General features: G+C 51.6%; 8 protein-coding genes across 8 annotated transcripts; 6 read left to right on the top strand and 2 right to left on the bottom strand.

Moving 5' to 3' along the window:
• Positions 1 to 5: 5 nt before the first annotated feature.
• BDW74DRAFT_150347 (serine/threonine-protein kinase) lies at positions 6 to 5337 on the bottom strand. Its single transcript, XM_073724004.1, has 11 exons — positions 5160 to 5337; positions 4706 to 5032; positions 4509 to 4643; positions 4425 to 4454; positions 4291 to 4355; positions 3806 to 4238; positions 2924 to 3751; positions 1987 to 2871; positions 1733 to 1937; positions 1230 to 1680; positions 6 to 1177 (listed from the first exon to the last, which is right to left on the bottom strand). The coding sequence occupies exons 2-11, from the start codon at positions 4883 to 4885 to the stop codon at positions 355 to 357; spliced, it is 4035 nt and encodes a 1344-aa protein (XP_073585161.1). The 5' UTR covers positions 4886 to 5032; positions 5160 to 5337; the 3' UTR covers positions 6 to 354.
• Positions 5338 to 5544: 207 nt separating this feature from the next.
• BDW74DRAFT_150346 (dihydrofolate synthase) lies at positions 5545 to 7226 on the bottom strand. The gene is made up of 2 exons (XM_073724003.1): positions 7178 to 7226; positions 5545 to 7088 (listed from the first exon to the last, which is right to left on the bottom strand). The coding sequence occupies exon 2, from the start codon at positions 6949 to 6951 to the stop codon at positions 5704 to 5706; it is 1248 nt and encodes a 415-aa protein (XP_073585160.1). The 5' UTR covers positions 6952 to 7088; positions 7178 to 7226; the 3' UTR covers positions 5545 to 5703.
• Positions 7227 to 7422: 196 nt separating this feature from the next.
• BDW74DRAFT_150343 (uncharacterized protein) lies at positions 7423 to 9276 on the top strand. The gene is made up of 2 exons (XM_073724002.1): positions 7423 to 7565; positions 7670 to 9276. Exons 1-2 carry the CDS (start codon positions 7555 to 7557, stop codon positions 8952 to 8954), a joined length of 1296 nt encoding a protein of 431 aa, XP_073585159.1. The 5' UTR covers positions 7423 to 7554; the 3' UTR covers positions 8955 to 9276.
• Positions 9277 to 9515: 239 nt separating this feature from the next.
• On the top strand, positions 9516 to 10857 carry BDW74DRAFT_150341 (kinase-related protein). Its single transcript, XM_073724001.1, has 2 exons — positions 9516 to 9913; positions 9981 to 10857. Exons 1-2 carry the CDS (start codon positions 9868 to 9870, stop codon positions 10643 to 10645), a joined length of 711 nt encoding a protein of 236 aa, XP_073585158.1. The 5' UTR covers positions 9516 to 9867; the 3' UTR covers positions 10646 to 10857.
• A 355-nt stretch (positions 10858 to 11212) lies between these two features.
• BDW74DRAFT_150339 (putative GPI anchored cell wall protein) lies at positions 11213 to 12329 on the top strand. Its single transcript, XM_073724000.1, has 3 exons — positions 11213 to 11575; positions 11641 to 11786; positions 11844 to 12329. The coding sequence occupies exons 1-3, from the start codon at positions 11472 to 11474 to the stop codon at positions 12170 to 12172; spliced, it is 579 nt and encodes a 192-aa protein (XP_073585157.1). The 5' UTR covers positions 11213 to 11471; the 3' UTR covers positions 12173 to 12329.
• Positions 12330 to 12546: 217 nt separating this feature from the next.
• On the top strand, positions 12547 to 15688 carry BDW74DRAFT_132341 (ribonucleotide-diphosphate reductase subunit RNR1). The gene is made up of 3 exons (XM_073722311.1): positions 12547 to 12801; positions 12942 to 13099; positions 13156 to 15688. Exons 1-3 carry the CDS (start codon positions 12783 to 12785, stop codon positions 15532 to 15534), a joined length of 2556 nt encoding a protein of 851 aa, XP_073585156.1. The 5' UTR covers positions 12547 to 12782; the 3' UTR covers positions 15535 to 15688.
• A 1253-nt stretch (positions 15689 to 16941) lies between these two features.
• Positions 16942 to 18578, top strand: BDW74DRAFT_150335 (uncharacterized protein; the record flags this gene model as incomplete). The annotated part of the gene is made up of 1 exon (XM_073723999.1): positions 16942 to 18578. A coding segment is annotated over exon 1 (901 nt), but the record flags the coding sequence as incomplete, so codon positions are not given.
• Positions 18579 to 18600: 22 nt separating this feature from the next.
• On the top strand, positions 18601 to 22372 carry BDW74DRAFT_150331 (putative MFS monosaccharide transporter). The gene is made up of 4 exons (XM_073723998.1): positions 18601 to 19240; positions 19303 to 19434; positions 19492 to 19960; positions 20007 to 22372. Exons 1-4 carry the CDS (start codon positions 19097 to 19099, stop codon positions 21944 to 21946), a joined length of 2685 nt encoding a protein of 894 aa, XP_073585154.1. The 5' UTR covers positions 18601 to 19096; the 3' UTR covers positions 21947 to 22372.
• The last annotated feature ends 556 nt before the right edge of the window (positions 22373 to 22928 follow it).

Raw genomic sequence — 22928 nt, 5'->3', positions numbered from 1 at the left:
CCCGAGAGTCGCCGCAGCCGCCACTGTCATCACATGTGGGATTTGCACAGTCGATAGAGTAAGAGTGGACGTCGGAAAGAATCTCCATCTGATATAGAAATGACTGCTGCTATTTACAGGAACCACTTTCCAGACCGCAGATGCACCAAATGCCGTACCCTTCCAGCCAGGAAATCAATTGAGACTTGTAAACCCAAAGAGACTGAATGAAACAGATAAAAAGCAAACGCCGCCAATGCGCCAATAAAATGCAGGGACTCGTTCTCTTCACGTGAAGCACGACTTTCCACGAGTCCTTTCCAACAATCTGAAAGAAATATACCTGATCAATAGACATTTTGACCACGGCCCTGCCTAGGGCCCTCGTTCTGCCTCGAACTGCGTCAACCGTCGGCGTCTTGGGAGAATGGACGGCCGACGAGATATTGAACTCGATGGTCGATTATCATCCTCCGGGAGCAGGTCAACGTGTGATAACCTATTGGACACTCCGCGAGTTATCCGGCTTCGTGAAGGACCGGAACTCCCGTTTACACCAATACCCGGTGTGGGCCCATCTCTGCTCCCAGGACGAAGAGCCAATGCAGAACCACTGATCGCAGACCTTGGGCGCCGTTGCGTCTCCCTGCCATCGAAGTAGGCTTTTGGCTGACCTTGTCTACCCAATTGCGGCGTGACTGGCGCAGACTGGTTGACAAAATGACCCGGGGGCGTTGCAGACGTACTACCTCGTCTAACATTCGGCTTCAGCTTGCCAAGTCCGTAAGATTCACTTCTCTCATTGGACTTGATTAGCTTTCCAGCCATATCTCGGACAAGAATGGCAGGGTCATGCTCTAGCTCATGGATTGCTTCCAACAGCCCGTAACCAGCAAGTAGTCCACCCTGATGTTCGCTAGAATCGCAGATGCTGGATATGATGCGCAGAAGGTTCAAGCGGACCGCGGCCTTGGCGTGATGGAGTTTTTGCCCTATTTTGCTGAATAAGTCTGAACGTGCAAGGGTCGAAGCAATGGGAGGACTGAGCCTCAGAAGTTTTTGAAGGGGCTCAAGGATATTCTCAAAGGCATTTGCCTTTGACAACGTCAGGCACCGCACGATGGCGTCAGTAAATGATGGCTGGTCGTAACGGTTCTCCAATAAGTGCTCTTCCACTTTAGCAGTCTCTTCCTGGAGCCTGTCATGATGATTAGTTTGCGAAATGTGACGCATACAGAAACAGCACGCACCATATGAAAATTGCATCCAAAGCCGTGACTTGCCAGTACGGGTCAGAGAGTAACGAGATGTAAAAAGCAAGTCCCTTATTCCGCCACAACTCCCGACGGCCAACTTTCCCAGAATGCGCCATATCACACAGGATAGGCAACGCGAACTCCTTGAGAGGACGTTCGGTCTTTACAATCTTCTGGAGCAAAGGCACAATGCCGTTCAAAGCGGCATCTTCTTGCCGAGACTTGTTCAGGCGGCACATATTATAAATTGTATTCAAAATCTGGTTAGAAACCTCCTTGAAATGCGGTCGTTTCATGGTGGACCGCAAGAGATCTGTTAAAACGTCAATTGCGTTCGAGTTCTGAAGAGCGTCGAGTGTTGTTGATAGCATAGACAAGTTTTTTATGAACTTTAGCATAGTTATCTGGTGGGCGGGCGTCATGCGCTTTAGTTCTTTCAATACCCCTAGGCCATAGTTAACGACAAGAAGCACAATGAAGGGCTGGGCTGTCTTTACTATGTAGAACTGTGCGTTCAGAGACCATCTCCTTGACATGGTTCTCGGCTTGCGAGAAGATGAAGAAAATATTCGCAATACGGCCTTCCACGATCCCAGCCAACTCGCCTTCTTCATCCAACACCCGGCTCAAAACGAGGGACAGCGGGTCCAAGACAGAACTGCGTGACAAGATTCTGCAAAAGTCATTTTTCGGAGTTGAACCCTGCTTGTCATCAGTATCACTCCGTTATTATGGAAACAATATCTCCCACCTGTAACTCAAAAACACTCCAGATACCGTTAACACCAACCAGGACAAGATCCCGTTCGTCCTCGTAATCATCCTCTAGGAATTCAACTAGAACATTTAGGCCACCCGCGCTGACAAACATCTGCAGAGTCAATGTTGATGTTTGATACATCTGCTGCACAAATGCTGCCGCCTCGAGTCGTATCTCTCGAGGGTATTTTTTCGCAGCAAATTCGTTAATAATGGGAATGCCTCCGACAAAGCAGAGGTTCTCCTGTATCTCGTAATCATCATAGATGATTGCATTGACAATTTTCAGCAAGCACAAAGTAATATCGCGACGACGGCATAGATCAAGAATCTCCAATATTGGCAGCATTCCATGGGCACTGATAATGATGTTCTTCGTCTCTGGGTAATCGCAGAAAACGGTCAAGAGTTGTTCGGATATATCTCCAAGTACCTCTTCGTCCTGCGACGTTTTCAAAGAACCGACCAGCCCTTCAACTTGGTTACGTAGTCGGGCATGTTTGTCACGAGCGATGTTAGCTTCGAGATCCGTTTCATCCAGTCCTTCCTCAAGCTGAGCGAAAGGATCATCCTCGTCATCCAAGTCTCCTAACCAAGAATTGTTCGACAGTTTCGTGTTTAGCATCAGGGTGCTCTTGGTCGATCCGTCGTCGCTCTCTGTTTTGTCTAGCATGACCCCATCAACGCCTAGAATATCAGAGAAGTCTTCATCGTGTTCGTTCTCGGCAAATTGCTGTATTTCGACTGTTCCCCGGTACCGCTTGACTGATATCTGTCTTCCGAGCTGGGGTGAATCTTCTTGCTCGGATGAACTTTGATACCGAACAACTTCCCTCGACCTTGCCGGCTCTGGCGAATCTCTATTGTCATCGCTCTCCTGGAGATCATCAGTCCAAATAGTACGTTCACTGCAAACATCCGAGGCTTACTTGGAAAGCACTGATCTTGCGGTCAAGAACGTCCTCATTAGCTGAGATGATATCGGAGTAATCTTCGAATGAGTTTTCCTTATAAAACAACGGCGGACGCTGTTGCCGTATAGGTGATGACGAATCCTGGATCACTTGTCCGCCATGAGTTGGGTTTATGGCGGTATTCAGAGGCGGGCCCTGTCGCATTTGCGCGCCATATGACCCGCCCTGAAGCTGTGATATTCCTACGTTTGCCTGCTGCGACGGTGAAGGTCGAATAGTCTTCAGGGGGTCATGTTCTCCGGCCTGCAGAGACCTTCCAAAGGGGTCATCGATTTCTTGAAAGCTATCATCGGACTTCAAAACTGTACCATCAAGTGAGGCAAATGCCTTTAGTTTCTCAGAAGAAAGCATTCCTCCGAAATTGTCGTGAGGGCGAAGGTGGGGCAACTGCAGTGCGCTCGGTGAGATGGCAGTAGCAAAATCATTGTCCCAGTTGTCTTCTTCTCCAGAGCTGGGGGAACTAAACTTGTCCGCGACATTCCTGGAGACCGGGCTCGGAAGCGTGACTTTGGTTGGGGTGTACCGAGTGTCGAGCCGCAAGGACGGTGGGTTCTGGTTGTCGCCTCTATTCCCTCTCTTCAGCGCACTTGACTCCGGCGAACGCAAGGCCTCGTTCCACTCCTGTACACTTTTGACCGCCGCTTCGTACTCGGTTGACTTTTTGGGGACCACCGAGTCAGACCTTCGAGCATTCACGATCCACGGGTGCTTCAGAAGCTTTCGAGCGGACACACGAAGGTTAGGGTCTTTCTGGAAACACTGCATCAAGAAATCTTTGACTGCCTATACAAGTATTAGCCAACGGGCATGCAGCGCATGGGTATGCGGCAGACTTACAGGTGAAGCGCCTTGCGGAAGGGGTGGGTGATCGTCATGGACGATGCGGAAAAGCGCTTGCATAGGTTGCAGGTTATAGTACGGCGGTTTGCCTTCTAGCAATTCGATGACAGTGCATCCAAGGCTCCAAATATCGGACGCCGTTGTGGCTCCAGTTAGCTCAATCACTTCAGGAGCCATCCAGTACGGCGTTCCGACAACGCTTGACTCGCTTAACCCGGTGGTTCGGCTAGCCACCCCAAAGTCTGCCAACTTGACCAGGCCTTCCTTTGTGGTAAGAATATTTGCACCCTTGATGTCTCGGTGTATGACACCCTGATCGTGTAGGTAAAGAAGACCGTGGAGAACTTGAGACATATATACACCCACTAGGGTCTCAGGAAATCGGCCGAAGTTTTTGGCGATAGAATGCAGAGAGCCATTCTCGCAATATCTAAGCCGTTAGCTGCTTCGACTTATCCTTCCCTGACTAAACCTGGACATACTCAAGAATGATGTTCAAAGTTTCGGCTGATTTTACAAACCCCTGGTACTTCACAATATTTGGGTGCTGTTGTCCGTCAAGTCAGTGGTTGCGGCAGGTATGGGGGCCATTAGCATTAGGCAAGTTGCGTCATACATCTAAGTTCTTCAGGAGATCGATCTCGAGCTGTAGCACGTATGTCAGTACGTAAGGCGAGCACGGTTAGAATTGACATCGTACCATAATGACCCGCAATTCACTCTTGGGAAGGTCCGCAAGCTTTATTTGTTTGACCGCAACGGTTTCCCCTGTGTTCCAGTTCAAAGCCCTGTATACAGATCCGAACGCCCCACGACCCAAGCAATCCCCCAGTTGCTTTAAAGATCATCGTCAGTTACGACAACTAAGCTGACACGACATATGGGGGTCGAGCGTACATAATCCTTGAGTTCCGCAACATCTTTTGCGGAAGTCTTCCCCATCCTGTCATCTTTTGTTCTCTCGTCTCGTTTTGATGGGCTGGATCCGAGTCTTGTGAGGCGTCCTTTCGCGGGTGCGGCGGACGTTCTGGGCGCCGGATAGGGCCCGTCAGGCCCCTCGTTGGACCGAGACACCATGACCGGTCAGGGTCAAAGCAATTTTCTATAACGACGCTTGGCTCAGTCTGAGTATCGACCTAGGCTGTAGGATCTCGAGCGCGGAAGAATGGAGCGGAAAAGGCAGGCGCCGGGGAATCGATCGGATGGCTCATATCAGCACACTCGCTATGGCAGCATGAATTGTCAGTAATAGTGCAGTAACCGGGTAATTGGACAAGATAAACAGGTATAGATGTATAGCTGACTGGGTTTTGGCATTTTAGTCGTTAGAGAGGGATAGAAAAAGACATACCAGAGGGATTCTTGTGCCTTCAATTGCGAAGCGGCGCTGAGAAAACGCGACAGGCCACATGGGATCCTGACACTGTTTTACCTCAGTCAGAGCCACGGATCGTCAGCGGCAATTCAGGAACAGGGATGAAAATCAAGCAGACAGTAGTAACCCCTAGTGTTGTTCCCTGGGAGCTGAACCTTGGGAACAATAATTGACTAGCGGATGTTTTGAACTCCCTCTTTGAGTCTCCACAAGCCGCCACTATTTGAAGCATGACGCACTTGCCCGTCTGCTTGTGTACTCCGATCAGCCTTATCAGCCTAACGCTTCTAGAAACAACTAAACCCATTGAATTATCGGGTATTTATGAGACACGGGCGGGATCGTCTACTCGGATCATAAAAAAAGCACGGGTGCGGTTGGGGTTGAGAAACATCGCTAAAATACATTCATGTTTTTGTGTAAATTTGGACGATATAGTTTCCAAAATACAGCTGTGCGATTTCGCATAGAAACGGACCTTTAACGAAGTCACTCCCAGTACCAAGACGCATGTCATAGCTCATGATTCATTAGCTCCTCTGAGTAGACGCAGAACATCGGACACGAGGTAAAGACTCCCCGCGATGACCAAAGGCCTGCCGTCTGCCCTATTGCATGCCCAATCAAGTGCGCCTTGAATATCCTCGTCGAATGACTGTACCTCCCCTATTCCCGGAATGTCCTGGACACATGAACACAATTCAACTGGGTCAGCGGCCTTCACCCAAGGCATTCCATCGACGGGACCAAAACTCGTTGTTGCCACATCATCGCCGGACTTGATGATTGAGTGGAACAACGGGCGAATATCTTTCCCATGCGATGCTGCAATGACCCAAGTGACATTCTTTGCCAGCGGGCGCATTTTGCCATCAACATATTCTCCAAGAACCTCGGCCGACTGGGCGTTGTGGGCACCATCCAACAGAACCGGCTCTTTACGATCGGTGAGAGGCTGCAGAATAAGTTTTTGTAAACGGCCTGGCCATTGCACGGCAGCCAACTGGGGAATTGAGGCGTCAGCATCGAGCCCAGGCCGCACCTGTGGCAGGACAGCTTTCAAAGCAGCGGCGGCACAGGACATGTTCGCTTGCTGGTGAGATTGTAGATCATGTTGCCGAAACAAGTCGACAAGTGAAGGCAATTCAGCATCTGGGGAGTCCGGATGAACAATAGTAGCTTTCAGGTCAAGCTCTGCGATGCGGTCTCTAACGGCTCCTATGGCCTCCGGGCAGTTGGTACCATCGACGACACATTTAACTCCGGGCTTCAAAATTCCGGCCTTCTCTCGGGCAATCTCTTCGAATGTATCCCCTAAGAAGGCCTGATGGTCCAGACCAATCTTCGCAATAACTGAAACCAAAACATTGTTTAGGACATTTGTGGCATCCAAGCGGCCGCCCATGCCCACTTCGACGACCCCAATCTCGACTTGTTCATGGTTGAAGATCTCAAATGCTGTCGCTGTCAACAGCTCGAACTCGGTCGCACCAATGCCCAATGTTTGATCCCGTTGCTTCACTCTGGCCTCGATCTGTCGGAAAAGCGATTCCTGAACAACCCGCTCATCAATTGTGATGCAATCCCAGCGATCAATTAGGTGCGGCGAGGTGAAGCGGCCGCAGCGAACCCCTCCGGAGGTCAGAAGATGCGATATATACGCACTGATCGAGCCTTTGCCATTCGTGCCAGCAATGTGAATGGCCTTCCAGGACAACGGGGTTTGTTGAAGAAGGCGGGATATCCGGCTGAGACCAAGCTCGATCATTCCGCCAGATGTGCAGTGTGCGATGAGAACTTGAAGTTAGCCTTCATGGTCGGAGTATAGGGAAGAACTCCAGATTGCCGTCAGCTTGATCATTTTCCCGCGGAAAGAGCTCTTATCGGTCCTGATAAGAAAAATGCCTGAGGTGTCAGTTTTGCTTCTCGATGAGGAAATGTCATAAGACAAGGTAGCATGAAGTATCAGGGCTTTCTTGGTGCTCGAGTCATACTGTGTGATACAAATCCAGCCAAGTCCATAACTGGTAGACAACGAAACCGTGCTCTGAGTGCTTTGTTAGGCCTCGGAGCATTTGAGGCAGAAGTCTTAGCTTTATTGGCGGTCGAAGCGCGAGTATTGCGCCACATTATTCCAGCCTCGTCGGAGCGCGACCCCCGGCCGGCGTCGCGCTCTCAGCCTCGTCCGCCTCCGCTTTTTGCCTTTAGGAGTAAAATCGAATCTCGCCGCCGTTTCTCCATCAACTCCCGCACCCGACCCCATCGTCGCGTTGTCGTCTTTCGGCACCACACTCATTTTCAAACGGTCGTGTCAACGTCGCTTTTTTTCGTAAACAAATTTTGCGACACTGAACCTAGCAGATTCGCAGATATGGGCATCCCGTGAGTCTCTTGCCTACCCCTCGATAACTGTCAGATTCCGCGCGCTTCAAAGCGCCATGCGGTGCGGTGCGCATTGAACAGCTAGCATGACTGACGTCCTGTAGTATGTACCGCGAGCCTTCGTCTACCGAGGCCACCAAAAGCAATAACGTCAAGGACTCCTGTGCCGCTGCGCGCTCTGCAATTCGTCGCCAGGGCACCGTTCGCCGCCCCCGTCATGGTGGTTCTAGTTGGCGCAGTACGACTTTGCGCTCTCCGTTTCCTCGTCCTCTACTCGATGAGATAGAGCGCGAGGCGAGTGGCTTACCGCGCCCCTCGCATTCGCCGATTTCGATTCCACCTCGCCCTAGTGACCCGTTTGACCTTAGCAGCAGCTTGGCTGACAATGGTCGACGCCTGCGAATGATCGATGACGCCCTCAATCACAACCGCTCAGGTCATCGGCTACGGATTCCCCGAAGCTCGAACTTCTCCGATTTGTTGAACCCGCTTCCTCCAGCGGGTGACGCGAACGCTCGATGGGAACCGCATGATCACCTCCATCTCACCCCGCGATTTGCCCCTGCCATCGCATACCATAGATCTTCGACACCGCTGGCCGGTTCGGATCTTCCTCGGCGATCACCTCTGCCTCGGCATGAAGGCCCTAGTGAAGAAACCCAGGCTGCGTCATTCATACCTTTATTGCGACGAGTTGGCCAGCGCTCTTTAATCGACACGAATCTTACCAGCCGCGGGCCACCGATTGACGGCCTGGGAGACCGTCAGAGAAGCGTGGACTTAGAAGATGACCATGCAAATGATGCGTGGGAGACTCTTCTGACTACGATTACGCCTGACGCAAATCTACCCAGTGCGGATTCCTCCTTCTCTTCCGCACCGGCACCAGGGGCTGATGGCTCGCCTAACGAAACTCTGAGAAGCTCTGCAACCTCGCTCGAGCCTGTTCAGAACTCCCTCCGTTCAGCGGCACCCACGATTCAGATGACGCTCGATCCTTACCAAGAATATACACACCCATGTGACTACTCTAGTTTCACAGATACGGATACAGAGTCGGACGGTGAAACCGTCACCCAGCGATCATTATATCGGCGCTACCGCCGTAGTAGGCGGCAGTACGAGTCTTTGAGACGGGCGAGTAATCGCCAGTCGCTCATGAACAATCCTGCTTCAATCCCCACAATATCGTTTGCATTCTCGGATTCCTCGGGAGACCAGGATCTACAAAACATGCAAGCCATCTTTGATCGTCTTGCTCGTCGTGAACCTATTCCCGACGACTGGTGGGCAGCAACTGGATTGTCTCGTACCATGGATCAAAGAACAGGGGCAGGTGATGAAGTAGATAACTTTCCAGGACCGGACGGGCCTGCCGGACAAAGTTGAAAACATCTATCTTTTTTATTCTCTTTCTCTTCCTATGTGTTAAGTATGCATGCTTCATTTATCTTCGATGGAGGAAATTATTACAAACAGGTTTTAGCGGGCAGTATATCATTGTGGCGTTTGTGGAGTCTCATCTATGGTTACATTTACTCAGTGAGTCCGTACTAGGCACTCGTCTAGGTACTGATGATTTTATGATGTTATCCACCGGGCGAATATCGGTTTCATTGTATAAAGTATCCTATATATTCTATGGCGGAGACAAACTGTGGGAGTATGCCAATGAAATGGACAAGACGACCTATAGGCATCATCCGTGATGTAGCATTTGCGCCATTGGACAATTTGGATAGCCCTTCACGACATTGATGGGGACGATTTCAGATGTCTTAAAGAACTTTTGTCACCGGAGTCGGAATTGTACCGAGCTCTAGAGAAACGGCCGAGGCAAATGTGAAGTTTGTGCATCGAGGGACTCTAGCACCATCTGAATCATGTAGACCTTGTTCACTCTGGAGGCTAAGTATGCTCGGCTCTATGGGATAAACTAGAATAACTACTCCGGACTCCTGCGCTGAGGCAGAAGAGATGCTCCAACGGAGCTCATCGCTCCAGACCCCGTCATACCCCACTCTGACGACAGTCCCCGCTCGCCGCGATTATTTATCAGGATTGCTTTGATCGTCCTGAACGAGGATATGCTATTTGCTCTGAGTACGTATTCTCTAAATCCACTGCACCTTCATGGAGGTTCCGATACAGTCACGCGCCGCTGATACATTGAGCACCAATATTGTCAACACTACCATAATTCCTGCATGCCTCAATTATCGCGAACAACTCGCCTGACTGAAACCTTGAATTCTCGCTGAGCTCGTACACATTCCATCTATACATCCTATACCACACATCCATGACCATGGAGTCACAAGTAAACCGACTTGTCGATAAGATCTGGGGTGAGCTTCAGCATTGCAATCCCAACCTTAGCTGCGAAACGCCGACTAACATGGACCGGACTTGCAGCGAGATTCCAGGATACACCCGAAAACGCCCGCCTGCTTGTCGCAGTCAGTGGTATCCCGGGCTCTGGAAAGACCGAGCTTGCTATTACAATGGCAAAGCGGATCAATGAATTACACAGCGGACAAGGCGACGGCTTGATCGCTGCCGCAATCCCTATGGACGGATACCACCTCACACGCGCACAGCTCGCTCAAATGCCTGATCCAGAGTACGCGGCCGCACGACGAGGCGCAGCATTTACATTCGATGGGGAGAAGTTCCTAGCCTTGGTTCGTGCACTGCGCGAGCCATTAACGGCTGAAACGCAAACGTTGCATGCGCCCAGTTTCGACCACGCAGTCAAGGACCCCGTGGATAATGACATCCCTATTGCAGCTGCTAGACGAGTTATATTCTTCGAAGGGAACTACCTGAGTTTAAATAAGGAGCCGTGGAGCTTGGCGGCGAAGCTGATGGATGAACTGTGGTTTGTGGATGTTGATTTCGATACGGCACGGCAACGCTTGATTAAAAGACATGTTAAGGCGGGGATAGCAAAGGACGAAGCCGAGGCAGAGAAGCGGGCGAACGAGAATGATCTAGTCAATGGGCGAGAGATTGTGGATTGTAGGCTTGAGGTTCAGGAGATTATTCAAAGCTCATATGATCCCAAGTGGGAATACTAATGCTGTATGAGGTATAGATGGTGAATCAATGATTAGACCTGCCTTCTGATATTCTATCAATATAAGCTCTCGGGCATCATATACACTGTCTGGCATCCGGTATTGGGTCTCATCTAGTTTGATTATGTCTAGCCTCTTACGGCGCGAAGATATATATGTAGCTGTCAAACACATAAAAAACGACTTACTAAACGGCTAAAACTAGACCTAGGCTTGGAGTCGATGTGTATTAGTATCGCATCTTGCCCGCTGGTAGTGGTCTGAGCTGCCTGTGCTCTTACACTGACTGTTGAAAAGAGTCTACATGCACCCCGACTCTGGTTGGAACTCTAAAGCACTTAGCTGGGCTCGCTGGGCACCATGACTCGAGCCATGAGAGTGCAGCAACATGTGGACGCAGCTCCTGTTTTTTAATTGAAGCACTAGAGGATTTCCAATACCGGAAGACATTTGAGAAGCAGAATTATCCTGATTTGCGAATAGTGGTTTGTTGCCTGAGGCACCCAGGGCTGAATCAGGGACTCAGGGACGAGCGATCGGCAGGGCTATTACCTTATTGGGTGAAACAATCATCTGCTGGGGTCGACCCTTGAATTCCTTGTTATCCTCCATCAACGGGCTCGTTATCGTCGCTTCAAGATCTCATCTTTAAGTCTTTCAACTCTCCCAACCCGTGTCTGTCCCTCGTTTAACAGACCGTTGCCTCTCCTTCCTCGACTCCACGCTCTCTGTCTCTACTACTCTAGTCATTCCTTCATAATTCTTCACACCGGCGATCCCAGTGATTCCCCTGAACCAGTTTATAATAGTCCATTCCTTCAACACAATGCTCTTCGCAAAGTCCACCGTTCTTGTCGCTCTCTTTGCCCTTGGCAAGGTCATTGCCGCTGCTGGCACTGGCACGCCTGCCTGCCTTCTTACCGTTGTGGGGTAATGCTTGAGAGCCGCTATTGCGCCGATGCCTAGGATTATTGCTAATAATCATTTTTAAACAGTCCCGAGACTCCCGGCGACCTCAAAGGTATCTGCAAGACCAATGGCGACGAGATCCAGACTTCGATTCGGGACGTTTGTGGAGATGATGCAAAGGATGCCCTGAAGTACTATGCCAGCGTCTGCAAGGATGCCGGCTACGAAGTTGGTTCGTACCCTTTCGCATACGACATATTTAGGGGTAGGGCTAATTGTACGGCCATAGATACTTCCTCTTCATCGAGCACGACCTCCACTCACTCCAACACCAAGACCTCGGACAAAGAGTCGAGCACTTCCGGCAGCGCTACCTCTACCGACAGTGCTAGCTCGACATCTGACTCTGACTCTGACTCTGATTCGGACTCTAGTTCCAGTTCCAGCTCCAGTTCCAGCTCCAGCTCCAGTTCCAACTCCGACTCTGCTTCTGCTTCTGCCTCAACCACGGACAGTGCGGATACCACCACCCCGACCAACGGTGCCTCCACCGACAAGCAAGTCTCTGCCGCCGCATTTGCCGCTGTTGTCTTCGTCGGTCTTGCTGCTACGCTCTAGGGCGCTTTGAAAGCTGTATACTATATTCGAACCTGGACAATTTGATTGGAAGTACGCAAATATTTTACATGTGACATACATACTTTGTTAGTTCTTGTTGTCGTTACGAAGTAGATACCACGCTTCTGTCGTGAGAATTAACCATAAAGCCCTCGAACACATAACTGCTACTCATAGCTATGGAGATTTACCTAACCCAGTAAGCAGGTATCGCGTCTTTCTGCTCTTCAGCTGCCCTGCAGAACCCAAGAAGCCTAAATAGTACTAGCCGCAGGATGACACATACGTCACGTGAGTGCGTACCGTGCCCCAGTTTTAAGGAAGCCCATTAGATCCAAACACGAAAATTCGCGGTTCGATATCCACCCAGAAACGCGTGAGCCGGAATCAATATCTCCCTTCTCTCAGCCCCTCCGGTCTCTCTTTTTCCTCTCATCCTCCTCAATCTTGCTTGGGACCCCCTTCTCTTCTCTGTGTTATCTCTCTTTTCTACTTTTGTTCTAAAGTCCTTCAATCTGCTTGAGTAATACGACTATCATTATACCCTCTTCGTCTTTTTCTAGTTCCTCAGTTTCACGTACTCGCCGGGTCTTCCCCGCTGTCCTACAAGATGTTTGTCTACAAGAGAGGTATGTTTGCGCCATATCAGCCTTGCACAAACTCTTCTCTGTCTTATTTTGTGATTGGACGCGTCGACGTCGAATTTGCACGAGATTTGACCGTGTCGCCACTTACTGTACGAACTCTGCTAATGCATTATTAATCACAGATGGACGCAAAGAACGCGTGCAATTCGACAAGATCACGGCCCGTGTCTCAAGGCTGTGTTACGGTCTTGATCCGGAGCATGTCGATGCTGCTGCTATCACTCAGAAGGTCATCTCTGGTGTCTACCAAGGTGTCACCACCGTCGAACTCGACAACCTGGTATGGTCATTGACGCTCCCAATGCACTGCTCTTTGCTGACACGAATCCTCAAAAGGCTGCTGAAACCGCCGCATACATGACCGTCACCCACCCAGACTATGCCATCCTCGCCGCTCGTATTGCGGTCTCGAACCTCCACAAGCAAACCAAGAAACAATTTTCCCTCGTCATCTCAGATCTCTACCACTACGTCAACCCAAAGAATAAAAAAGCGGCGCCCATGATATCCAAGAGCACATACGAAATTGTTATGAAACATGCAGAAGAGCTTAACTCTGCTATCGTGTACGACCGCGACTTCAACTACAACTTCTTCGGCTTCAAGACTCTTGAGCGATCATACCTTCTGCGACTCGACGGAAAGATTGCTGAACGTCCTCAGCACCTGTTGATGCGTGTTGCTGTTGGAATTCACGGCAGCGATATTGAGCGAGCAATTGAGACCTACAACCTGATGTCTCAGAAGTACTTCACGCATGCCTCCCCGACTCTGTTCAATGCTGGCACTCCTCAGCCCCAGTTGGCTTCTTGCTTCTTGGTCGATATGAAGGAGGACAGTATTGACGGTATTTACGACACACTGAAAACCTGCGCCATGATCTCCAAGACTGCTGGTGGTATTGGCTTGAACGTCCACCGAATCCGTGCCACTGGCTCTTACATTGGCGGTACCAATGGATCATCCAACGGTATCGTTCCTATGCTCCGGGTGTTCAACAACACTGCCAGATACGTTGACCAGGGAGGAAACAAGCGTCCTGGTGCCTTTGCTATTTATCTGGAGCCGTGGCACGCTGATGTTTTCGAGTTCCTGGACCTGCGCAAGAACCACGGAAAGGAGGAAGTGCGAGCTCGTGACCTGTTCTACGCTCTCTGGACTCCCGATCTGTTCATGAAGCGAGTTGAGGCCAACGGTGACTGGACTCTCTTCTGCCCCAACGAGGCTCCTGGCTTGGCTGATGTCTACGGTGACGAATTCGAGGCTCTCTACGAGCAATACGAGAAGGAAGGCCGTGGTCGCCGAACCATCAAGGCTCAGAAGCTCTGGTACGCCATTCTGGAGGCGCAGACCGAGACTGGAAACCCCTTCATGCTGTACAAGGACGCTTGCAACAAGAAGAGCAACCAGAAGAACCTGGGAACTATTCGCAGCTCTAACCTCTGCACCGAGATTATTGAGTACACTGCTCCTGATGAGGTCGCTGTTTGCAACTTGGCCTCCCTTGCCCTGCCCACTTTCGTTGACGCTGCGCGCGGCGAATATGACTTTGGCAAGCTTCATGAAGTCGTTGAGGTGTTAGTTCGCAACTTGAACAAGATCATCGACATCAACTACTACCCTGTGCCCGAGGCTAAGAAGAGCAATTTTCGCCACCGTCCGATTGCTCTTGGTGTCAACGGTCTGGCTGATGCATTCCTTGCTTTGCGCCTGCCCTTCGACTCTGCTGAAGCTAGGCAGCTTAACATCCAGATCTTCGAGACCATCTACCACGCTGCGTTGACCGCCTCTTCGGATCTGGCCAAGGAATACGGGCCCTATGAGAGCTACGAAGGCTCTCCCGTTTCCCAGGGTATCCTTCAGTACGACATGTGGGAGCGTACTCCCACTGATCTGTGGGACTGGGACGCCCTCAAGGCCAAGATCGCGCAGACTGGTGTCCGCAACAGTCTTCTCGTTGCGCCTATGCCTACTGCCAGTACCAGTCAGATTCTGGGCTTCAATGAGTGCTTTGAGCCCTACACATCCAACATCTACTCTCGCCGTGTCCTTGCGGGTGAGTTCCAGGTTGTCAACCCTTGGCTGCTCAAGGACCTTGTCGACCTTGGTCTCTGGTCCGACAACATGAAGAACCGTATCATTGCCGATGGCGGTTCCGTGCAGAACATCCCCAACATTCCTGATGACATCAAGGCTCTCTACAAGACCGTGTGGGAGATCTCGCAGCGACGAATCCTGGAGATGGCCGCGGACCGTGGTGCTTACATTGACCAGTCTCAGTCGCTCAACATTCATCTGAAGGAGCCCACCATGGGCAAGATCACTAGCATGCACTTTGCTGGTTGGAAGATGGGCTTGAAGACTGGAATGTACTACCTCCGTACGATGGCTGCTTCTGCTCCTATCCAGTTCACTGTCGACCAGGAGCAGCTCAAGGTTGCCGACACCAACGTTGCACGATCAAGCAAGAAGAGGGCTGGTGGTATTGCGGCCACCACCTACTCGGCTATTCCCCGTGCTCCTGCCGGCCAGGTGAATGGAGCCAGCGAAAACGCCACAAATGGCATTTCCCGCGAGGCTGACGTCAACAGCGAGACCGACAACTCAGAGGAAGAGAAGAAGGAAGGCGAACCCAGCGAGGCGGACATCTACTCGCAGAAGGTTCTCCAATGCAGTATTGAGAATAAGGAGGCCTGCATTATGTGCCAGGGCTGATTGATTGTTTTTGGTTTGACGGTGTTTCATTTTTAAGGTTGGGTTCCTTTGTACTTATATCATGGGTTATGGATAATTGTCTTTATGGTTTCTTTTTTACTGCGTCATGATATTTTCGTTGACCGGGCACATTTTACACTTGTTCAAAACTCATCTTGTTATGGTTGTTCATATACTTAGGTAGATTTGCTTTGCAATCGAAGATGTATCTATTCATCAGCTGAATTCCCATCTAGACTGTCGGTGCATTATTTAAATAACAATTGCGGGCCTTTGATTCAGAACTGGGCTCGAGTGGTAGAATTGTTTAATGAGAGCGGGGTGATCCCAATAATAAGCAAAGAGTCGTGTTCTTGCCCCATTGACTTTTGTGCTGCAAAGGACAGAAGGTTCGCTTTAATTGTTCATGCAGCAGGGTATGACAGACGACGGTCCACATTGTTTTGTCCTCATGGATGAAACAGCCCTCGAGCATGGATCTTGACAAAGCATATATACGTCAGTTTGGATCCCATCCTATCATGATAGGTTTGCGAGGAATTAATTCGTGAAGCAACTGCCCCCGAGTACGAGTAAGACATCACTAAGACACCAAGAAGACGAGCCCTTGTCATAAAAATACGAGCCCACTGCGCCTGAAACCTCACAAACCCAGATGCGCCAGCCAAGTGGCGCAATCCCGGTCACCGAAGAGGGCCAGACGAGGCCAGGCCAGCACAGAAAGCGAAGGCGAAGGCGAGGGCTGATTAAGCAGCGAATGGCGCGATGGCTGGTGGACAGGAACAGGATCCATCAACAGCCCAGCGGCCTCCAATTGCTGTTGAAGGAAGGCATTTCAGCCCACGTCAGAGGGGGAAGAAACTTCAAGGCGCGATGGGGCCCAGGGCCGGCTGCCAAGTGTGGCTTTCAGGCACCGTCTTTTGGACCGTCTCTTTGGCTGCTGATCCCCCTGGCGTTTCTGACCAAATTACCAGCCAAGGAGCGCTAACAAACCTTGCCTGGTTGGTGAGCGGTGTTGCCAACCGATCCAGACCCTGCAACTGCACCAGTCAGATTATTGGTTTCAGCCGCTGGTGAGATCGCTCCGAGGGCTCCGAGGGGCATTCGGATTTCCAGTGGGTTGGACAGGTCAGAGATGAGATGGCAGCAGATGATTTATCGGTCTGCAGAGTGCAGAGGGTGCATACAGAGGGACAGAGAGGGGGGCCCGGTGGGAACCATGGGAGTTTGTGCGGTAATCAAACGGCGGTTGGGCGTGGGTCCTGCTCTGCCACACTCTCGGGGATCATTGGCAGGCAGCGGTTCTTTGTTGCCCGCGTAAGATGGAGACTGTAAGACGACTAAACGCATCGAGTGAAATGGGATTAAATACCGCCCAGACCCTCGCGCCTCTTGTCTGATTTCTCCCGCTTCTTCTCTCCATTCTCGTTTTCATCTCATCCGCTCATTGACAAGCGTCTGCCACTCCCTTCTGCATTTCTGCAGCTCACATTCCTTCAAACATTCGATCCCGTTGATCACGACCTGCTGTGCAGTCGCCTTCAACTGTTCGTTCCTTGATCAACCAGTGCGCTTGTCTGTCTCTTTGCTTCGGTCCTTGAATATATAGCACCGCCAACCCGAGACCACCTATAAACACAATGGCACCTCTCATGAAGTCTCTCACCCTCGCTGCTACGGCCTTTGCTGCCCTGGCTACTGCTGCCCCCAGTCATGGCCACAGGCACCACCATAAGCGCGGTGAAGAGGTTACCGTCTGGAAGACCGTGACCACCGTCGTCTGGACCACGGTCGATGTCACCACCACCATCACCGCTGGCCAGGAGGCTCCTCCCAGCACCATTGTGCAGTCGACTGTCGAGGAGGCCACTGCTCCTGCCGAGCCTGAACACGACGAGCCCGAGACGACCTCCTCCTCAACCTCCACCTACGTTGCGCCCGAGACTACCAGCACCAGCACTGTTGAGCCCACCTCGATTGCCGAGCCCGAGACCGAGGAGCCATCCATTGATACCGATGTGCAGATTCCCGAGTCTACTACCACCAGCACCACCGTCTCCACCGAAGCCCCCGCTCCCACCACGCAGAGCACCACCATTGCTGCTGCTCCTATCGTTGCCGTCGAGACCTCAAGCGAAGAACCCGAGCCTGTCGCTACCTCTAATGCCAGCTCCGGCTCGAGCTCGAGCTCTAGCTCCAGCTCCAGCTCCGGCAGCAGCTCCGGCCCTTGCTCTGCCAGCTCTCCCTGCACTGGTCAGATCACTTTCTACGACACTGCCACCTCCGCGAGCGCCCCCAGCAGCTGCGGTATGACCAACGACGGTAGCACCGAGAATGTCATCGCTCTTCCTGTTGGTATCATGAAGGACAGCGACTGCGGAAGGACTGTCACCATCAAGTACGGCGGCAAGACCAGCACTGGCACTGTCGTCGACAAGTGCATGGGCTGCGACGACACCTCGATTGACCTGTCGCGCCACTTCTTCAGCGAGTTGGCCTCGTTCGACGCTGGCAGACTCTTCGGTGTCGAGTGGTGGTTAGATTAGACTCGTTTTGCTCTACGTCGCTGTTGTCTTCTTACCGTTCTTACCTTCGCTATACCATACTTTTTCTCCCTCGTATCTCGTGGATGACTCTTTGAGCGTTCATGCGATCATTTATCGTTCATGTTTATAAGATTTATGTGGTTGTTGCAAAGCTATCCCAACCAAGCCATTTGTTATTTTCATGGAACAAAAGCAGAACGGATGAACATGGACAGGATCTGGAATCCCGCTGGTTTATGAAGTTACGAATCAAGTGTTTTCGGCAAGCTGTCTGTAGTCTTGTAACCTTGACCTTGTGGTAGACTGTGACTAGTTGACCATTAGTAGACTCGACTGTCAGTCTGACTTGCATTGATCGGCGACATTGACCGATGTGGCTGATCGGTAAAAGTGTATATAGCCGACTGTCAGCTGAAGGATCCTGCGAGTGCTCAACTGCTGAGCTGTCAATGCAATATTTGTCTGCAGTATAAGTAGTAGCTCCTCCTGAGAGGAAATTAATCAAGATCGGTTGTATGATATCGAGATAACCTTAAGCTCGGCTTCCCCGGGTTCAGACCCAGTGGGTTGGAACAGGATTCCGGGGTATGTCAGTCAACCACCACGAGTCGAGTGCATCATAAGCATTGCCCAAACTCTGGATAGCGGCCAGGAATGATGACTCCTCGCGGGAGCTTCCACGATTCCCAGGTCCCAACCAAGGTCCGCCCTCGAGCATTGAGCATTGACAATTTATTAAAATGCAACCCTTGACCCACGCGGCACAACGGCCAACGCCCTGTTTTCGACTTGGACCTTGACTTCCCCTCGCTTCCGACCTCGTTTTCGTTTCTCTCTCGAGTCGCTCTCTGACTCTTCTTCTTCTCAACCCCGGATTCTCTGTTTGCCTGCTCGTGTGCTCTCGGTCTCACCTCGAGTCCTGCCTCTCCACTCTCTTCTTTGTCTAGCGGGGACAAGTGGGCACGCCTCCAGCGGCCATGGACTTCTCGCACTTCCCCAAGTGAGCCCGTTACATCATGGAGGACCGCAGACCCGAAGTCCTCGTCGTCTCCATTGTCTTCTTCAGCCTTGCCACCATCTTCGTCGCCCTCCGCTTTGTTTCGCGCATCTGGATTGTCCGGAGACTCGCCCTGCACGATTATTTGATGCTCGTGGCGTGGGTATGCTTTGCATGGCCCAATTACCTCGGTCCGGTCGCAAACTGACACATCTTTCTCACCAGCTCATCGACCTAGGATTTTCCACGGCTCTGTTCTATGCGACCAGACAAGGGCTTGGTCTTCACGATGCCGATATCCCTGTCGCCTCGAGATCGGCTCTCAGCAGCGCTAACTATGCCTTTACCGTTTTATATGTGAGTTAGTCCTGCAGCTGGCCGGGATATTCCGCTCATTTCCGCGCGCTTGTTCAGAATCCCGCCTTGATGGCCGTCAAGTCCTCCATCCTCGTCTTCTACCTCACCCTCACCCAAGGCGAGAAGATCTTTCGCTATGCAAACTACGCCGTTCTGTTCGTTGTGAATGCGGCCGGCCTTGCGTTGACGCTGGTCAACATCTTTCAATGCCGACCCGTCGCAGACGCATTCGCAGCGCAACTCCCCGCCGATGCCCATTGCACCGACATCCTGACCCTATACCTATCCTCGTCGCCGGTAAACATTATCACCGATCTAGCGATCTTGGTCCTTCCGAACCCGATCCTCACGCGCATGCGGCTGCCGCGGAAACAGAAGATTATCCTAGTGATTACGTTCAGCTTTGGTTTCTTCGTCGCCGTCGTTGACGTTATCCGCATCGCATACCTGCAGGAGGCTACCACCGACCGGGAGATTGCGTTCCGGCAGGTTCACCTCCAAAACTTTGGAGGAGAGGATTTTGCCTGTACGCCCCGCTGCTCCCTTGACCAAACAAACGCTGACTTTCCTAGGGTATGCGTCGCTTTCCTTCATGTGGTCTGTTGTAGAAGTCAATGTCTCGGTTATGTGCGCCTGCGTCCCCAGTCTGAAACCGCTGGTTGCCAGGCTGGTCCCGAAAATGATCCGCGACAGCGTTGGGGGCACCCAAACGAGTCCATCCGATCCCCTACCGCTGCCGGCACCAGGGCCGCAGATGCCAACCGCAGATGCTGTCCTCAACGAGTCGCTGAGCCCGGCGGATTTGCCGGAAATTGCAACTGTGCCTACTGTGGCGACCGCGTTTACTGATGCCGAAGCCAACACGACCACGATGACGAGCACGTCGGACCCGCGCAGCATGACGTTCTTCGATTTCGTCAACATGAAGAAGCCCGCGAATATGCTCAAGTTAAGCAACAAGGAGTCAATAGCTCCGAACGCTATTACGACCATTCTGTTCTTCCTCTGGGGCTTTGCGTACGGTTTTCTGGATATTCTCAATGAACAGTTCCAGGAAGTTGTGCGACTCGACAGTTGGCGATCGCTCGGTCTTCATTGCGTCTACTTTGGTGGGTATCTGATAGCTCCACCGCTGGTTGGGCGTACAGTACTCAAACACTGGGGCTTCAAGGCGACATTTATTACCGGCCTGTGCTTCTACGCCTGCGGGTCGTTGCTCTTCTGGCCATCAGCCGTGTTGACTTCATATTCCGCGTTTCTCGTATCCAACTTTATTACTGGATGCGGACTTGCTATTCTGGAAACCGCGGCGAATCCATTCATTTCTCTCTGCGGACCGCTAGAAAACTCGGAAGTGCGGCTGAACATATCCCAAGGAGTCCAAGCTGTTGGAAGCGTTCTCTCCCAACTACTCGCCAAACGAGTCTTATTTCGCAGCGTGACTGATGTCTCTGCGCTAGTCGACGTGCAATGGACATACTTAGGAATCGCATTGTTCGACGTCCTTCTAGCCCTGGTTTTCTACTACCTACCAATCCCAGAAGCGTCTGATGAAGACCTAGAGGAACTGGCCAATCGCCGACGAGACGACAACCGCGCCGCGCCGTTCGGAATTCCAGTCGTCTGGATGACCCTCGCTTTAGGCGTCTGGTCCCAATTTTTCTACGTGGCCGGACAAGAAGTCTTCTCCACCAGCTTCGAGGCCCTCATCACTGCCGCTTATTCTACACCCCCGCTCAGCGAATTTGACTACCTCACAATCGGCCGGTCCATCTTCGCCGTCGGCCGCTTCCTCGCAGCGTTCCTACAATGGTTTCTCAAGCCCCGTTGGATCCTTCTTCTGTCTTACATCGGCATGATCGTTTTCGCCGCACTAAGCATGCAGACAACAGGCAATGCGGCAATCGTCAGCGCCATGCTGGTCTTCCTCTTTGAAAGTGGAGCCTTCAGCATCATCTTTGCAATCGCGCTCCGCGGTACAGGCCGGCATACCAAAACAGCTGGCACCTTGCTTACAATCGCCATCAGCGGCGGCGCATTCCTACCTTTTGCGCGATACGCTGCACAGCTCGCAATGAACAGCACAACCGACTCATACAGCGTCCTTGTTGCGCTATTTGCGGCTGGTGCTCTATTTCCAATCTATCTTAATACTGTCCCGGCCGCGATGAAGCAGGTTGACCCCGTGCCGAATGAACACCTCCGGCATACCCGCCGTCGGAGCCGCCGGCATAGTCGCGCACCACGACCGAATGTCCTTCCGCGCGAGAAAGCCAACCCTTCTCAGGGCGGAGTATACTCGCGCCGGCGAAGCGTCCTCGATGGCCCAGACCCCTTGCCCAGTGTGGACTTTTCCGGTCCGAACTCTGTGGTGACGAGGTCGAGGTCGGTCTCCGTCGGGAATGGAGGCGGGGCCGGAGGCGACCTCGTTCCTGAGGTTGATGTCGTGGACTTTCAGCGCACGCGGACGAAAGACCTCTCCAGTACGAGTGATGAGATCTCGCCTATATAATCTTCTCCCCGTTTTTTGTTTCTCGATTTCTTGAAAGATTTCTATGTTCTGCTTTGCAGTATACGATGCATGAAATGATACCCGGTGGGATTTTGGATATATGCATAAGATAATGGTTTGGATTTGGGTTTTGACTTGGAGTTTGGGCATTGCATCTTTACTTTCTTTTCGGCTTTTTTGGAATATATATATCTTGTGACTGAGCATTGCATTGGCCTGGTTGGTTGCATTGCGGATGGCTAGGAAAAGTGGATTGCTTTATCTCTTGCTTCTCTCTCATCTATTTCTTCATAATGTATCAGGCCGCGGACGAGCAGTTAATAGAGACTCAAGTCATAAACTACGGTATCATTCCTTGGAAATATGGGAGGACACTTGTCTAAGATGTGCCTCTAGCCTCCCTCAAGTGTTCTACGTAGTACAGATGTGTGAGCAGTTCCAAAGCTCCTTCAACCCCTCCCTATTCGTTCCAAGGGGATGCGACACAGCGCGTGCCTGCCCCTGCGGAGGGAGGGGTATTCACATACTCCTTACATTCCATCTCAACCTGAAGCGCCACGATAACAGTTACTGGATTCTGGCAGCAGTGAGCGCTGTTTCAGCGCGTTGTTCTCGCGTCGCAGAGCAATGTAGGCATAGTAGAGCACGGCATAGCACGAGAAATACCAAAGCAGCGCAGACGCGTTCTTATCCTACTGTAACTAGCGCTCGCATGTCTATATAGATCCTCCAGCCTCCCCCAGTTCAGCAGAACTCTAGACGCTGTCCGTCTCATTCTCCCACCGCGTCGCTACCTACCCTACTGTTCATATATCTTTCTATCCTCTGCAGAGCCCATACCCAACAAGCCTATCCAGCTCAACGCTCACGTTCAACCCAACACAAGGCAAAGACAAAATGCATCTTCCCCTCGCCCACACGTTTACCCTCCTCGCCGCCCTCACAGCGACACTCGGCCTCCCCATCCCACCGCACGCCCTGA

The sequence above is a fragment of the Aspergillus multicolor genome (assembly GCF_047715735.1).
Source record: "Aspergillus multicolor strain CBS 133.54 unplaced genomic scaffold BDW74scaffold_8, whole genome shotgun sequence".
In the NCBI taxonomy this organism is placed as follows: Eukaryota; Fungi; Ascomycota; class Eurotiomycetes; order Eurotiales; family Aspergillaceae; genus Aspergillus; species Aspergillus multicolor.
This window is presented reverse-complemented; position numbering and strand designations above follow the sequence as displayed.